Genomic DNA, 17,023 nt, shown 5'->3' with positions numbered 1-17,023 from the left:
TCAAAATATTTCAAGTGCTAACCTGAAACCTTCTGCTGTCACAACCCTGAGCCTTTCCTTGATAGAAGGTGGTTATTGCACTGTTGGTTTTGCTAGAGATTAAACTGAGGCTACCAGACATGCTCAATCTAACTTCAGGTCTCTTTAATTCAGTTTTCATGGAGTGAACCTTTCTCATGTTGCTTCCTTTGTCACCTGCTAACCAGAACACTGTTAGGCATTTTCCTTCTCAAAGCTGTGCTCTTCCTTCATTTAAATGAAAACCTGGGCTGGATTTGTGTTGGATTCTCCAAGTATGATTTTTGGAGGCTGTTGCCCATCATCTGTATTGCAGTGAAGGAAAATGAGATTGAGTTGTCATCCCCAAATACCCATGTGCCTTCCTCTGCTTTAGAACTTTCTTTCATCTCCTTGCTAACATCACAGGCTCTGTGGCTTCCTCACTTAAAAGGTTTGGGGATGGGGGGAGAGGTAGGGGGGTTTTTTGTTTGTTTTAGCTTGTTTGGTTGGTTGGTTTTGTTTAAAATTTCGCCACCAGTAAAATAAATCATACAGACTTTGCTTAATCTTTTATAGTCTTCAGAGCATGCTGTAAGGGAAGAGCATGTGGGGGAGGCTTTGACCTGCAAGGAAAATATCTACTGAATGGTTTTCCAAAGTTCAGTCCCTTTTGAGTAGCTGTTGAATGTTTGACACCTATGAAGACAGGGTGTGCAGGAGTTTGGTACAATGGTGTATGAGACCACTTGTCTAGGCAGATAGCAAATATGAATGAAGTACTGCATGCAGATCATCTTGGGCACAAATATGAAATATAAAATAAGGGCATTGTTCAAGTTCGCTGCTGTGGGCCAGTGTGTTGCTTCTGGAAGAGATTGCTGAGATTCCCCCAGGGCAGCAGAAAATGGTTATTCGGAAAGAAACTGTTTCTTTACTGCAAAGGGAACTCCAGGTAGAAAGAGGAGGAAACGGCAAATGCATTAAATGTGTAATTTTTATCTTAGTTATAGAAACAAAGTACTTGCAATTTCTGCTGGAACAGAAAATTGTGAATACAAAGCCATATCCAGCAAACGTTTTAATGTGCCTGTCACAAGGGCTTTTGCGATAAAATTTTCTTGTTTTATTGGATGATTTGTTGGTTGTTTGGGTGTTTTTTAAGGGAAGGTGGAGGCAGGAAAAATTAAAAAAAAAAAAAAAGTCAATTAGCTTTACCTGCACTGCAGTGTTCTACAGGGAGCTGTCTGGGTGAAATGGATTTATTTCTTCTCTCTCCTCCTCCTGTGATTTGTTGTCCAGCACTGGAAAACAGCACACTGCATTCTTCAGCAAAATGCTCAGGGTAGTTTTGTCTGTCAAAGGTTCTTTGCTTCAGGCTGTATTAAGCCCTTACAGTAAGGGAAGTAGTTTGTAAAGAGGGCCCTAATGTGAGCTCACTGTTGTTGATGATATTTAATTTCTTCTTCAGAAAATTCTTGTGCTAATTTTTGATGCGGGGCTTTGTTCCCTTGAATTCAAGTCCACTTTGTTTCTCATCCCTAATGTGTTGTCTTTTCTTTTCTTTGAGTATCTGTTTCCTTTATGTGGTGGCAACTATCACACTGTTTTCTCTCCCTGAAATGGCTTGTGATAGGCCAAAGCCTGTGCTGATCATATTACTGATCTGTATTACTCTGTCAAGTGAAATAAATCTCCTCACAATGCTTTGTTGGCTGGAAGGCTTCCTCACTGTTCTTTGTCGAATACCCAAATGCCACCCTGCATTGCTATTGCTATAATAAAGCCCTTTTTTCCCCTTTATACATTTTCTGCCCTGGAAGAGATCAAAGATTAAAAATAGTTTTTTGGTTTGGTTTTTTTGGTGGTCCCTGCATGAAGGTTCACCTCTCTTGTTGAGCTGAATTATTACCAAAAGTGGAGTGTTCAACTGTCCTGTGTCCCCAATGTTCTCTCCAGAGCAAGACCCACATATGGATGCTTAAACTCCAGGCTGTCTCTCTGCCACAAGGGAGATTAAATCACCAGCATAAACTTTTTGAACAAAGCCACCTCAGTCACATGAAAATCTCTAAATGCTATTGTTTGGTATTACAGATTGGGCAACAGTTAAAGTTCAGCAGTTCTGAATTTTCTTTTTTACTAGTAGAAAAAAAAGTAAAATTAAAGGAGAACTAAGGTTGTATGGCAGTGCTTCATGCCACCCCCATCATGTGGGAATAGGTCTACAAAACCTGAAAGATCTGAGAAGCAGCAAAACAAAACCTAAACATTAATATTGTAATGCTGAGAGGTGGGCTAATGCCTTTCTTTATGTCAATAGCAAATAGCTTAAACAAATTTGGATTAAAAAAAAAACCTACTCCCTAATCCTTTAACACAAGAGTATTTTTCAAGGTATCTAAGATGAAGAAGATCTCTGTTTTTTGGAAATGCTCAGAGCCTGACTGAATAGGACCCTTGAGCACAATTATTTAACTAGGAAGTTGAATCCAACTTTGCAGTTGTCCCTTCCTTGAGTGGGAAGTTGGACTCAGTGGATTCCAGAGTCACTTCCAACCTATGTTATTCTACAGTTTTCAGGACCCTTGAGCAAAAATGGGTTTCTAACAGAAATTGCACTCTTAAGTAGGATTAAGTTTCAGTTTGGGCTTCGTCATAATTAAATCCTGAGTTGTCTTTGACTAGCCTTTGGTGATATAGCTGCTTTTGCAGTGAGGCTCTGTTTCCTGTTGTGGAGGTATGTAGAAGATCCACTGGAGAAGTTTCACTTTCTTATTAATAGCTTTTTCGTTATTCTTTAAGTATGCAGTTTGATAGATGGCTACAAGACCAGGAGAGTGCTGAGGCTTTTATAGATCTCCTCTGAAATTAAAGGAAAACTATTTTAAAGCATTTTGACTTCAAGGTTTGGGTTCTGATAGCAGCTGTCTGTCTTTTCTCAGGTCTTTGAGAAAGAGCAGCACTTGCTTATCTGGCTGTTGTTCAGGTTTCTGTAAGGAGCAAGGCATCTAATATGCCATGTCATCTTCAGTGTACTGCAAGACAGTGCAGTATAGCACATTGAGTTTATTTTTAAATCAGGATGTTGCTCCTTTTTATCTCCTTCCTCTTACTCCTCAGTAACAGAAGAATAAAAGTTTTTAATGGTGGGAACTGAGGTTTCATATGAGCCTCCTGATTCTCTTTCCATTTTCAGTCTAGCCAAAGGCTTTATCTCTGAGGATGCAACCTTCCCCTCCTGTAGCAAAAAATCGCACTGAGCCTGGCTGAAAGAGACTTTTGTCTAACCCCTCTTGATGTTAAAGTTCTGTTCTACTGCTTGTTTATCTATGTTCAATAAAAAGTCATTAAGACAGCTTGCCCTCTCCCTCATGGCATACCACTTAGAAAAATGACAATATGTACTCTTTCCTTTCACCCAGAGACACTTGAAACACAAGCTTTGGTTTGAACTATTGGCTCTGGACACTTGAAGGAATAAGGATATGATTATATTTTCCTGCTAAACAAGTTGCCTAGATGCACTTCTGGGTAGCTCTGAAGCCTTTATTCTGTCTACTCTGTGTACTGAGTAATCTTGCTTACACAAAGTATACAGAGAGAAAACTAGTAGAAGTAGATATCATTTTCTATAGGTAGTTGTTTAAATATCGATAGTTGAATTTTAACTAATGCCATCAATATGTATTGAGCAGTGGAGGATCTCTGAATGATCTTCAGGAGATCTTCAGGATCTCTGAAACCAATAAAAGTAAAAATTAAGTGCCACAAAATCATGCCTCATCTTTTTGCTGAAAGGTATTTTTGTGGGCTTTTATTGTGCCCTGCTATTTTATTGCTCTCTTTGTTTCTTCAGAATAACCTAATTGGATGTGAGCAGGCATATTGTGCACCAAACTTGCTCTGACTCAGTTTAAATCTCATTGAACAATTCATTTAAATACACCCCTCAAACTATAAATATCTTTTGTTCTTACTACCAATGTACAGTTTCACTGGTGAAAACAGGCAGCCTTGATCCATGCTTGAAGTTTGTATGGAGGAAAACAAATAGATGAAGGTGAGGGATGCAGGACTGCAGGCTGTAGCCAGAGCATTAATACATGAAACGAGCTTGACCTCTAAGCTTGATATTGAAGATCTCTTTTACTTGGTGAGGGGGGGGAAAAAAAAGTCCAAAATGTCTTTTGACAACAGGAGACTTCTAAAAGACAAGTTTGGCTTGCTGCCCTACTACTTTGGTTTTGAATACAGGCATCTTGGCAGTAACATTCAGCTGACATGTAGTAGCAAGCACTAGTAAGTAAGTAGCAAGTAGACTTATTCTTAAGTCTACTTAAAAATCCACTGAAAAATCCAAGTAATGTAAATTACTTTTTTTTTTTTTTGAATGGATCAATAATCTAAATATTGAACAGTTGAGAAATAGACATTTCTAAATGATTGAAATAAGAGAAATGGTCATTGATTCTCCAGCAAGTCAGTTTTCCAGAGGAGAGCTACATAACCTTTGTATGCAGCTCTTGAGGCTTTCTAGTAGTTACATTCATTGAATATAAAACTGTTGCATTGCAGCTAAATTTTTGTTTTGCTGTCCTTGGCTTGATATCCCTTCAAGTAAGTGGTTATTGGTTGAAAAAAGCCTGGGGGGTTCTTTCGAGTTAGCTCATGCTGGTTAATGCTCATGGTGAAGGTGAGTGAAGCACATGTCCTGGAAGATGAATATTACTTGGAATTGCTGGGTACCTGGAGAGCTGGATTGCTTTGCTCCCTGGTTTCTGTCTGCTGCTACCCTGCACATACCAGTACTCAGTGAAAGATAAACTGCTGCTGTGACGCTCTTTCCTAACTACTTGCATACTCTTTCCGGAGCTGCTACTTGTCACTATATAGTAAAAGTTTTGCAATAGGTGATGTTGAGCCTAAGAATTTTATTAACATATCAAAGTGTAAGGAAAATCACTTCTGTCAAAAAAGGACTTTGTTCTTCTTTTGTTGTTGTTTAAACAACCAAAAATCCAAGAGCAATTCAGTCTTCCTGAACAACTCTGAAATTACTTAAGATGCTGCTGGCTTCATTTGCATTAGCAATTCCCAGCTCTCCTTTTTTTTTTTTTTTTTTTTTTTTTTTTCCCCCCCCCCTTGAAGGGTGGGGTGTGGGGGAAGTTTTTAACCTAACTTTCTAAGGTCATGTAACCACATCATTAGTTCATTTGCTGCATCCTTAACCTCTAAATCAAGCTGAGTCTGAGGACCAAGATTGAGAAGGTGCTGATCACTTCACCTTTTATATAACAAAAACATCCTTCCCTTTTGCCCTGCTCCTGCCAGCGAGAGTCTTGTGAATTTATGAGCTGCCAAGCAATGAGGGATGCCATCCTTTGCTGATGCAGGTTATATTTACTGAAGAGGTGGTGAGATCTTTCAGAAGTTTGGAAAAGTCTGAATTCTTGATAAGCTGTCACCAGACAGCTCAAAGGTGAAAGTGGCAGCATCTTAAAGGAAGTAAGCAGTTCTTGAGCAATCTGGAGAAGAGCTATTTAAAACTCAGGCTTGTGGTCAGAGATCTCAGCAGCAGTGGCAGAGCTTAGCTGCCCTTTTTCGCCTTCCGAGATAACTTTAAAAAAAATGCATATTTAATAAAATACAGCCTGCCAGCAAACATCTGAATTCAGAAGGCACAGCAGCAGAGTTCTGTCGTGCTCAGCTTCTGCAGTGACATTGAACTAGATGAGAATTGCTTCGGAGTGTTTAATTTGTTAAGGTATATATACATGTTCTTTCCCATTATCTCATATATATTTCAATTAAGCCTGAACACAGAAGAAAAAGTAAAGCAGTGAGATGCTGCTGCCCAAGGGTTAGGTAGGCATGAGGCTTTTAACTGTGGAAATGTCATTTCCAAGTTGAAATTGTTCTAAGTGAGCTTCCTGGTTAGAGTGGAAACTGTACAACTGTAAAAAAAATAAATTGCCGAATGATGATTTTAATGCTCATGTTTGAGGAGCAAAACAAGAAGCAAATACCCCTGTGCATCAGTGGTTAGTGGTGGCATATGCTCCATGGTATCCCAAGGATGCCAAGGGCAGGAGCCAGGGGTGGGATACTGGATGAGCTTTACAGTGTTTTGCAGAATTTGGGAAGTGTTTGATTCCCCTCAATACCCACTCTTTTCCTTACCTTCAGCTGCCTCTTAGGACCAATTTATTTTCTGAGCTTTCCAGAGCACGCTCCCACCTTGCCTTGGGCTTCCTGGCGTGCCTGGGATACTGCCCATTGCAGACAATTTCAGCTCATCAAACTTCACCAGGCAAGGCTGGTGCCAGGGTACCTGGGAGTTGTATTTTTCTCACTTAGCTTAATTTTTGGGCTCTTGGCTTCCTCAGCAGATGGCATTTTTATCATGTTTTTGGAAAGTCCATATGGCCTACAAGAGACGGTATCTCTTTAATTGTAAAACATGACCACCTGTTCTGATTTTAATGAATGCAGTGAGTGTTCATCTTCATGTATCTACTTAAATAGCTGCTTCAATTGAATTAAAAAAAAAAACAAACCACACACAACTCAATTGGGCATCAACAATTTGGCTGCTGAAATAATCAATTAATAATTAAGTGGCTAATTTTAGAACCCACTGGCCTTGCCCATTCCCTTGGACGCTGTGATCGGAGCAGACAGTGATTGATTGCCCTGCCAATGCTGAGAGGCACATGCAGTGCTGGGCCAGATGCCGGCAGGCTTTGAGCTGTTTATTGCGATATTTAGAAGGTGAGTGCAACTTCATGTGTCTGTTCTGCAAATGGACTTGTCTTTCCTGCTGTCACTTTTTCCTCTCTGCATTGCTCCAGTTGCTCACATGCAGCCATCTGCAGGTACCCCTCTTAGTGCCACTCTCTGAAAGATAAAATCTGCTGCTCGAAAGGTATCCTAGTGACTGGCCAGCTGGAGAGGAGTTTGAAACTGTAAGCAAAAATAGACTTGAAAGCCTTACCCACTAACTGGCTCCTAATAGAAAGCCCTGCTAGAATCGTTCTGCTCACTAAAATCACAACAGCCAGTTAACTGTTTTGGAGCTCTGCAGCAGGTCTGCTGGCCAGATGAGAAAATGTGGAGTTTTTTGGCTTAAGTTTTTCAGAGATTAAAATTGTGGGACCAGGATGCCCAAATCTGAAGAGTGTTAATGCTTAATTCAAAGTCCCATTGAAATTTTACACTTGTATGGAATAAGCCTGTTGCAACATCATCTTGTTCTACAGCTAATTAAAATATCCAAATGGTAGGAATGCACTGGGATTTGGGTTTATAAGTGTTGGGTTTCTGGAGGGTTAATATCTCAGAGGTGGAAGAAACAGGGTGTTTGAAAGAGTGCTTGGGGGGGTACAACACTTCCCAATTTCAATGTTAGTAGTAATGGGTGCAGTAGCTGCTGGGTTTTGATGCAATAGGGTAATTCAACAGTTAAGTCTAAGTGGTAAAGAAAACTTGGTGTGGCTGTTTGGAGCATCTGCTGGAGAAGTCTCTGAGCCCATCATGTTACACAGAGAACAAGACTCTGGAAGCAGTTAGAGGGGAAGTTGACTTCCCTGCTTACCTGTTCTACAGGTGGTGTTTCTGATACCCCCTGTCCTGCCATAGCCACCATTAGTCTGTTAATGCAGGGGAGAAGCTACCCTTGCCAGTCTGATGGTGGTTGCTATAGCCTGACTGATGTAAATCCAGTTATCTCTCAAACCACATGGGATTTTGAGACAGCTGGGTGGTGTTTGTATGGCTGAGAGCCTGCTTTGAGACGCTGTAAAATACAAAAATAACCATAGCTATTGGCATTTAAATTCATTTCTATGTAATCTTTGTAATAAACTTCCATTGGTAGGGTGTTTATTTCAGTGGGAGGAGGGTCAAAGCAGTTTTCAGCTGACGTCTGGGTGTCTCAATTTGCTTGGTGAGAAAGATGTCCAGCTTTGTTTCCTTGTGTGTCCGTGGCCTTCCCTCCCTGTGCTTCCAGAATAGCAGAGAATAATTTAATGAAGTTCAGCATTAAAGGCTGAAAGTCAGGAAGGGAGAAGCTTATTAACCTCGAGCTGGAAAGAGCACTGGGGATGTTTGGGTCTGGTAGGATTTTATATATTTATTTTTTTTATTATTATTATTGGGAATTGAAATTTAGTTGCACAGAAAATAAAATGTATTGCTAATTCTGTTGTGATCCCTTTTATATAATTGTGTCACTGCAGCACATCTGTGAATTAAATTTTAAGAAGAACTGGAATTTGGTTTCTTCTTTCATTAGCAGAAATGCTAATTCTCTCTTGCTAATAAAGTCAAAGGAGAGAAGCAAAAACCAAAAGTATGGAGGTTACCCACTTAGAGTAAGCATGAGAAATTTAATCCCTGTTTTCCAAGATCCAATATAAGTATCAACAGTTTTCCAAAAGAGGACAGCTTGAGGAAGCAGAAGGGGGTGCAGGGACTTGAAGAAGGCAACTGGAGTGGCTAGGCGGGGAGCCAAGAAAGCAGGCAGGAGAGGCAAGAGTCCTGTTAGCTGCTGGCTTCACGTGGGCCTAATGGGGTTTGTGGGAGGATGCATGCAGGGAGTATGTGCACACACATGTGGACACACCTCTTTCTCCTCGCTAACTCTTTGAAAGGCCTCTTGCACCCTCACAGACTGAATTTGGGGGGCATTTTAAGAAGCCTGCTTTAGCACTCCTTGCTGTAAAGCAGACTGTTTATCCTAGGTAAGGCTTTAAGTGAGTAGCGGAAGTTGCAGGCGAGACTTTTATTGTGAGCTAACTATTAGAAAGCCTATGCATCCTTCCCAACTGATTAAATTTTGCCCCTTTTCTTTCTCATCTCCAGATCACTGTGTTCACTACTATGATCTCCGTAACACTAAGCAGCCAATCATGGTGTTCAAAGGGCATCGCAAGGCAGTCTCCTATGCAAAATTTGTGAGTGGGGAAGAAATCGTCTCTGCGTAAGTATTGCCTTTTATGTAGGCTAAAAACTTTGTAGCCTTTGCTTTCTGTCACTTGTCAGGGCCATTGTGCAAGTTCACCTGCATGGGTAGGAGCACTTGCTAGCTGCACAGCTTTTGGGAAGCTGCAGGTGGATTCTCCTTTTAGAAAGTGCTCTGTGTGCTCCTGACCAGAGCTCTGCTGTAGAGAAGGATGCTGGCAGAGCCCTGAGGATACTAATCTTTAGTAAAACACAGCTGACGAGTGACAGAAGCTATCAAATGGTACTGCTATGTTTAGGAGGGGTTTAGCCACAGCCTGAAAGCAACTCAAGTAGAATTGGCTGATCTGTTCTCTGGTAATTTATTAATCTGCTCTGTGAAGGCCCTTTTTAGGATTATACTTGGATTAGAAAGTAGACATAGAGAAGTTGTGTTTTGTGGTCCTACCTTTTTAGCCAAGGTAGACCAAAAGGTCTGCTATGGAGGCCCTAAAGAATAACATTCTGCAGCTTCTGTCCAGTTACATGGCTCGATGTGTCTGCCCCGAAGCCAGATGTGACTGCCTTAGTTCTAGGTAGGTTTTCAGTCATACGGGAATGAGCATTTGTCAGATCGCACAGTGAAAGGTTTGAATGAATGGCTACAAGCCTCTTGAATAAACCAGAGGTGAGCCCCTCTTACACAGTGGGGAAAATGCAAGCAACCTGGGGGGGCTGCAGGGGATTCTTTGTTCTCAGTATGCTTGTGTATAACACCCAAGGGCAGCAGGAATAGATCTAGTCCCGTAAAGTACACTTGCAGTCTTTTACCAAGCCAGTGATTATCCAGCTTGGCTTTGCCCCGTGTTTTCACACGATTTTCTCTAGAAAACTGGAGCCAAAGCAGAGCATTTTAAGGTGTACTCAGGCTGTTAGTAAGTTATGCTGAGCTGTGTAGTAGAAGATTCCCTGGTGGCTTCTGATACTGTTTATATTTCATCAGCTCTTTTCTTATTTTCTTTAACATTATAATTCTATATGGGTGCAAATTCATACCTAGAACACACAGAAACTTTAATGCTTTAAACCAAATCTGGATAATAAGACAGTGTTTAGTAGAATCAGGAGGAGGCTGAGAATGTTTTACAGACCTGATCAAGCGGAGCATCATCTATGGGATGTTTCAGGACAGAATGGCCCTGTCCTGCTTGAGCTGACCATCTGAGAAAGCTTTTATCCCACAGTCACAGGGAGGAATATCACTAGAGCTGTCAGACTTTGAAGGGCAACGATAGGGTGAGGGGACTAACTGGAGGGTTCACCTATCTTTTTCTGCATGAACAGAAAGAAATGTCAGAGAGAGCAGATTATTTTTCATGTCTTTTGCAAATTGAGGAGAGGAGACAGCAGTAGTGATTTCCCCAAAATCAAGCACTGATTTTTGATTTTTTTTTTTTTTTTTTGTAATTATATGTATATCCAGATTCTCTAGATTTCTAGCTAAAGCTGTTTTATAGATTGCATTTACTTTGCCTTGTAGAGTTGGGTTTTGACCTCAAGGATGTTCAAAACTGCCTGGTATTTAGCACAACTCATTGATTGCAGTGCTGACTTACAGAGAGACAGATTTAACAGAGCAGTGCATCCATGATATTTTTTTGGAGAGGGTGTGAAACCGGAAGAGCAGTGTGACACCAAAAGGATCAATGACTTCTTCCTCTCCTTGCGGTCCAGTGGTGAATGACTTTCTTCTTTTATGGCATGCTTGTACTACCCAGTGCAAACATGGCTAGAGCTTGATGGGAATTTGTCAACAGTAAAAGCATTCCATTAGTAATAGACTTTTAAGTGGTTTTATTTTTATGAAGAGGTCTAGAATGTATGCTACTAAAATACGGAGGTTAAGTGCCTATATATATGATGTCTTCTTGATGGCTTAGCCAATAGCAGAAGCTGTCACAGGAATCTGACAGCTTGTAGACCAGGGATTAGTGTTTTGCTGTTTTACCCTGCCTTCAGGAAAGTTTAGTTTCCAGGCAACTCTGAAGCTTTTAAAAGCAGTATTAGGGAAGATGTATTTAAAAATACAGCTGCCCTAATAGAACAGAAGGCACCTCCCTGTACTTATGGGCCAAAAAAGCAGTATCGTGCATCTTTTTGCCCTTTCTGTGAGCTATGCTGCTATTGTAATGGTAAGGACAAGAGAAGGGAAGGGTCAGTGAGCAGCAGTGTAGGGTAGGATGAACATGGAACAAGCATGAGAGAGAGAAACAGAATACTCTGTTTTAGGCCCACCCGCCAGTCAAGACCTAGGATGGGGAATGCACCCCTGCTTAAGTCACAGTATTACAGATGATGTTCATACCTTTGTTCTGATCTGACCTCATACTGTTATTACAAATGAGCAACAAATCTTGCTACAGCTCCTTTATCACTCTTTTGTCATTCCAGCTGTCACTGAGGACAGATAAGGTTTTTGCAGTATAGTACAAGGTGCATCTCTCCTCTTTTATGCTGTGTTTTTAGGTAAATGTGACATAGGTGCAGGGCTAATGTCTTATGTTGTTGACAATATTTGGTTATTGGGTGGGGTTTTTTCCCCTTCAACTCTAAATATTCAGAAAGCAGCAAGGTTGGGTGACACGACCTATGTGAGGGGACCATTGACTGCTTCCCCTCCCTCCCACCCAGGAGCCTGACAGGTCCTGCTCCCAATATCTTTCAAATTTAAGATCAGAACAGCATTATCCTTTTCTTCAAGGGTGCTCCATGGGGCTCCAGTCCCACCAGGTCACCATTTGTTACCCTGCTGTGGAGTGTTTCACTATAAGTCAGCGAATGCCAAAATATCAGAGCCTGGCAACTTCTACAGAATAACACCTGTAAAGTAAGAGAGGGTCATGTCCCCTCAGGTTTGAGGGAAGAAATTAATCATGTATCTTACAGAAACCTGGGGTATTCCTATTTCAGTTGAGCTCTGCCAGGCAGAGGAAACTATCTCCATCTCCTTTCTTTTGACAAAGCGAAAATGTTTGCAGAGTAAATAGAAACACATTTTGCAGGCAGGTGTGTTTGCATGTGGGGGAACAATGGAAAACATCAATTTTGGTTTAATCCCAACCGAGTCTTTATATTTTCAATAGCAATATTTAGCTTTGCTGCCAAGGTGAAAAAAGTGGAAGTTAGGGATCTGTATCCATTGAGTCTCAATTACATATGAGAAAACCACATTAATGCTAATAGCAGCTCTGAGCCTCCATAGGTTTTTATATGCTGCTGCTTGGTATTGGGCAGGAGGAGGAGAACATGCTTTCAGGGCAGCTGGAGAGGAAGGAGACTGCTTGCTTCCCGAGTTCTGTAAAAGCATGAATGAGAATTGCAGCGGGCATGGAGAAGGGAACAGATTTTGTCCATGCTGTAGAGGCTTTAAAAAAAAAAAAAAAAAAAAAAAAAAAACAAACAAACAAAAAAAAAAAAAAAAAAGTGTGTCCTAGATCTCTGAGGGTCTGAAGGAGTCAGTGATAGCCCAAAGGCCAAAGAGTTCAGTGGAAGAGTGTGCAATTGATAGGAGGAATGAAGAGCAATACTTGGGGAAGTTTTATTCAAACATGTAGTGCGTTTTGACAGGCTTCTAAAATAACATGATACCTTTCCAAGCTCAAGCTGAGTTCATATGATTGAAAGTGTGATAAATCTCCTGCAGTGCAGTAAGACTTCCTATGCTTACATTGCAAGTAGGGTGTTAAGGAGCAGGATTGCAAGCAAGGAGTTCCTGCTGTATGGCAGCAGGGTAACTTTAGGTATTGTTTTCAGGTCAACAGACAGTCAACTGAAGCTGTGGAATGTAGGGAAGCCTCACTGCTTGCGCTCCTTCAAGGGTCACATCAACGAGAAGAATTTTGTAGGGCTTGCATCCAATGGAGACTACATTGCCTGTGGTGAGTAGAGCATCCTGACAAATGCTAATGGGACCTTGGAGCTGGTGCCTCTCCAGTTGCAAAGCACACCAGCAGTTGTGCTACATAACTGCACGGACCTTTTAGTAGAGGATTATTCTGAACCTCCAGCCCTCCTTCCCTTGCCAGGGAGTGGTGTAAGGAGCCCTGACCTAAGGGGGTCTGTTGCCAGTTTCCTCTTGTTTCAGATGAGTTCTTTGTTTATGATGATTCAGACTTGCTGTCACCAAAAATCAGCTACTAGTGTAGTTGCTGTTAATGTGACTTATGTCTTTCATAAGTCATACATAAGTTTAACAACTGACATAAACTCCTGCATCTTTCTAAGAAAGGGCAATAGCCTGGGCCACACAAGGATCCTGTACTTTATAGTACCATGTTCTGTGTAACAAAGCAATAACACCCTCACTGTGAATAGCTCCCGAGAAGACTGAATTATCCTGAAGCAATTACCCCTTTGGCCATTTCTGTCTTTTCACCACTTAAGTTCTTAAGTTGGGCTGTTGAACCTCTGTAAATCCACAGGTCTTGGTGGGAAAGCAGTGACAGGCTGATAGCTGGGATGAGCAGGACAGCTGTGCCAGCACTGAAGGGAGGACCTTAGCTCTTGTATTCTCTGATCCCTGTACAGCTTGCAAGGCAAAAATTGGGAAGGATTTCTTAATAAAGCCTGCATACTGTCTAGTCTCTCTTACTTAAACCTCCACAGAGCAAACTGTGGTACTTGATTACAGTAAGAAAAGCAAACACAGTGCTACCTGCCTCTGAGCTGTAATGCCAAGCAGGCTGGGTGTAGCAGTATTTCACTAGTATAGCATAGATGCTCTGCCCTAAGGAAGTTATGGGGACAATTGGGATCCTGTATGTTTTGCAAGTGTGCTGCATACTGCGGCTGTCTTGTAATAAAACCTGGTCTTGTTATTAAGTATCGTGGAAGTTTGCTGTGGAGTACTCCCAGTTGCCAGGGCACCATGAGCGTGATGACTACAAGGAGGAAATGTCTGTTCTTGTCATAAACAGTGAAAGAGCTAAGAAGCCTTATTTCTGTTCCTGCTACCAGAACCTAATCTTGTATATTTATTTTCTTATTTCTAGGAAGTGAAAATAATTCCCTCTACCTATACTATAAAGGCCTCTCAAAGACACTGCTGACATTCAAGTTTGATACAGTCAAAAGTGTCCTGGACAAGGACCGGAAAGAAGATGACACAAATGAGTTTGTGAGTGCTGTATGCTGGAGGGCACTACCAGATGGGGTAAGCTTTCTGCTCAGGCACCCAGCTGGGTCTGAAAGGAATGTCTCCTGCTTTCTCATGAAATAGCATTGCTGAGGGTTTGCACTTGGTATTTTCCTGTTTATAGGTGTTGCAGATTAACATGAGAACATGAAGATCTGCATGGTGACTGAAACGCTGGGGGATTTTGGGGGAGCAGGGACTACTGTGCTCTTAGCTCTTCCACCTGGGTGGTTGAATTTCTCTGCTTGGCATCTGAAATCCCAAAAGCAGAATTGTATTTCTGGCAATGTTTTTTGTGGGTGCATTAGCAGCACCTGCAGATACTTTGGAGCCTTATCTCAGTGTTAGTGTGTCTATATGGGCTTGGTCATTGAAAGATGAGGAGATATTTAAAAGAGGCAAGCCCAGGCTGCAGTCACCTCAACAACTGTTCCAGTGACAATTAATATATGTAGCATGTGTGCTAATGTCGCAGGCAGACGTGACGCAGCTTTTGAGAGTGGCCTTTCAGCATGGGGCTATTCTGGAGAAAAAATGCTGCTTTTAAATTCAGTAGTGCACTTGAAAACCTTGCCACAAAGAAAGAAAAAAAAAAAAAAAAACACAAACCCTTGAGCAAGTAACTCTCTTGTATGTGCAAGGGTTTGCAGATCGGATACTTAATGGGCTTGTTGGAGGGGGAGGAAAGGAGCTCATCCTGAATAAGTCTTCCAAGTAGCTAAAGTTGAACATTGCATAATTGACGTCCTGAGATGTTGTATTCACAAAGATAGCATTTTGGATGGGTAACGTCTACCAGTCTGTTTCAATATGAAGAAACTGCCCCCACAACCGTGATTCACTTGTCACTGGCATAAACTCACTTCAGATAGATGTTTCTGAATTAAATCAGAAATAAACCCGAGAGTCTGAAACTGAGCTTTGGATTTAAAAGTAAAAAGTGGGCTGTTGTGGTTTGAATGGTGGGCATGACACTTGGTGATGTAGAGTCACCAACTTGTTTGGGATTTAGGAGGATTAGGGATACACAGATGAAGAGTGGCTGCTGGAAGTTGTGTAGTTCATCTCTCTGCTGGATAAAAACATGATGTGGGAGCCTGTGTGTCTAGAAATGTCCTTCCCTGAACTGTTCTCACTGAAGTGGTTCTGTGTTGCGTTGTCCTGTCCACTGACCTCCTGAGCAGCTTTTCTGTGGGCAACAGACTAACAGTGATGTCTCACCCCTGGTATCATTTCTCTTGGCATCCACTCCGTATCAGTCTTTTCTCCAGTTAATGTGCTTTAGTCCTAAAGACCTGCTTAGCTGACAGAAACTTTTGAACCATCATCAAGGGCTGTCAGGCAGTTCTTCATAACCAGCATGAAAAATATTGTGTGAAAATGTAATAGTTAAATCAGGCCCATCAAGATTGCACCAAATAACATTCAGGCTTCACTCCGTTAAGCAGCATTCAGAATCTGTCGCAATTTGGATAATTTCTTTTTTTCCATGGTTCCTCTGCTTTTGCCTGGGCTTCTTCTAAATTAGTCTGTTTCTCCCATGGCAGCCACCCTACCTGGCTCTCATTTGTAAAGAAAGCAGCAAAAAGCTGCCTGTGATCTGAAAGCCACTGGCCAAGTGTTTTGCTTCTGTGTTTTACCTCTGCCTGTGGTGTATGCCATCCTGCTTTACATATTAAGTGAGCAGCCTTACTTGCTTTTGCCAAGAGGCCCTAATGCTTCCTTGCACCATATCTTCAGTCCCCCCGAGATGAGAAGTACTCTTCACTGATAAAACAACACATTTCTCTTCCCTCTCATACCAGTACATCGGTCCTCTCTGACCTAATTGATACTTTGCTCATGTTCTTAGGAAATTAAATTACTGCACAGCCAAACGTCACTTATGTCCACAAAGTCTTGCTTGAATGATGAAACTCTTCTAGTCTCCATTTTGATAACGTTTCTTAAATTTGGCATGAGATTTTTTTTCAAATGAGCTTCGTATATACAGGCTTCCCTAAAAGCTGGCAGGTTTTTTCATGATGCTCAGATGAACTAGGGAAGGCCTTTGCCTCGCAGTGTTGTCGTCATCTGTGGGAATCGGGGAACCCACAGCCTATTTCTGGCTTAATTGCAGACTTTGATCCTGGATGAGTCACTCTGCCTTAGTTTCCTAATTATAAGAGTTACCACACCTACCTTTCCCCACTGGTGGTGATCATGCCTGCTCTGCTAAAGGATGTGTGTGTTGAAGCAGTTCCAGCCTAGCAGCCGTGCAGAGCCCAGCGCGGGCTGGCAAACCTGCCCCAGAGCTGCTTTATACTGGTGTGGGCATGCTGTTTGTTCTCTGTGCCTTGCTGGGCTGGTTCAAAGCTGTGTTACTTGTCTCCATGCTGTGGTCACTGGGTTGTAGATTCAGTTTGCTACCTGAGGTGTTTCTGAGGGGGTAGATGCAGGCACTGTGTGCCAGCTTTTCCTTCAGGCTCCCCAGTGGAGCAAACTCGGCTTGGTTTCCCTACAGTGTTGCTTTCAAGGATCATTCTTTAATTAACCTTTTGAGATGAGATGAGTAAGTTTCAGATCTGTCAGTTATCTTGGGAAGCATGAGTACATGTACTCCGCTTCATGCACTTAAGTGCAAAATCTTGGATCCTAATTAAAACTTAACTAAAACTTTCAGATGAAATGTCATTGATTCTTTCTTAAATCTATTTTTATATAATTCAAGCTTTTATTTCCTCCTGAGCCAAAGTCAAGCTGTGCCAGCAGCCCTTTCCAGAACCCATTTTCCTCCCTCCCCCTGCTCTCCTCCACCTTTGTGTTGGCTTTCCTTTGCTTACAAAGGGACCTTTTTTCTAGAGCTGTCACTCTTCCAACCACAGAGGTCCAGCCAGTGCCGTCTTTCCA

The 17,023-nt window shown here is 41.7% G+C and overlaps 1 protein-coding gene across 3 annotated transcripts in view; it reads left to right on the top strand.

The window, feature by feature from the left end:
* The window catches only part of COP1 (COP1 E3 ubiquitin ligase), a 129,445-nt gene that overhangs the window by 80,729 nt on the left and 31,693 nt on the right, over window positions 1-17,023 (top strand). For all 3 annotated transcript variants that reach the window (XM_030493489.1, XM_030493488.1, XM_030493490.1), the window contains exons 16-18: window positions 8,863-8,980; window positions 12,754-12,878; window positions 13,992-14,152. In XM_030493489.1, the coding sequence (XP_030349349.1) occupies window positions 8,863-8,980; window positions 12,754-12,878; window positions 13,992-14,152 (404 nt within the window). The remainder of the gene's footprint in view (window positions 1-8,862; window positions 8,981-12,753; window positions 12,879-13,991; window positions 14,153-17,023) is intronic.

The sequence above is a fragment of the Strigops habroptila genome, chromosome 8, assembly GCF_004027225.2.
Source record: "Strigops habroptila isolate Jane chromosome 8, bStrHab1.2.pri, whole genome shotgun sequence".
NCBI lineage: Eukaryota > Metazoa > Chordata > Aves > Psittaciformes > Psittacidae > Strigops > Strigops habroptila.
The sequence above is the reverse complement of the archived record's forward strand: the minus strand, read 5'-3'. Positions and strand labels throughout refer to the sequence as shown.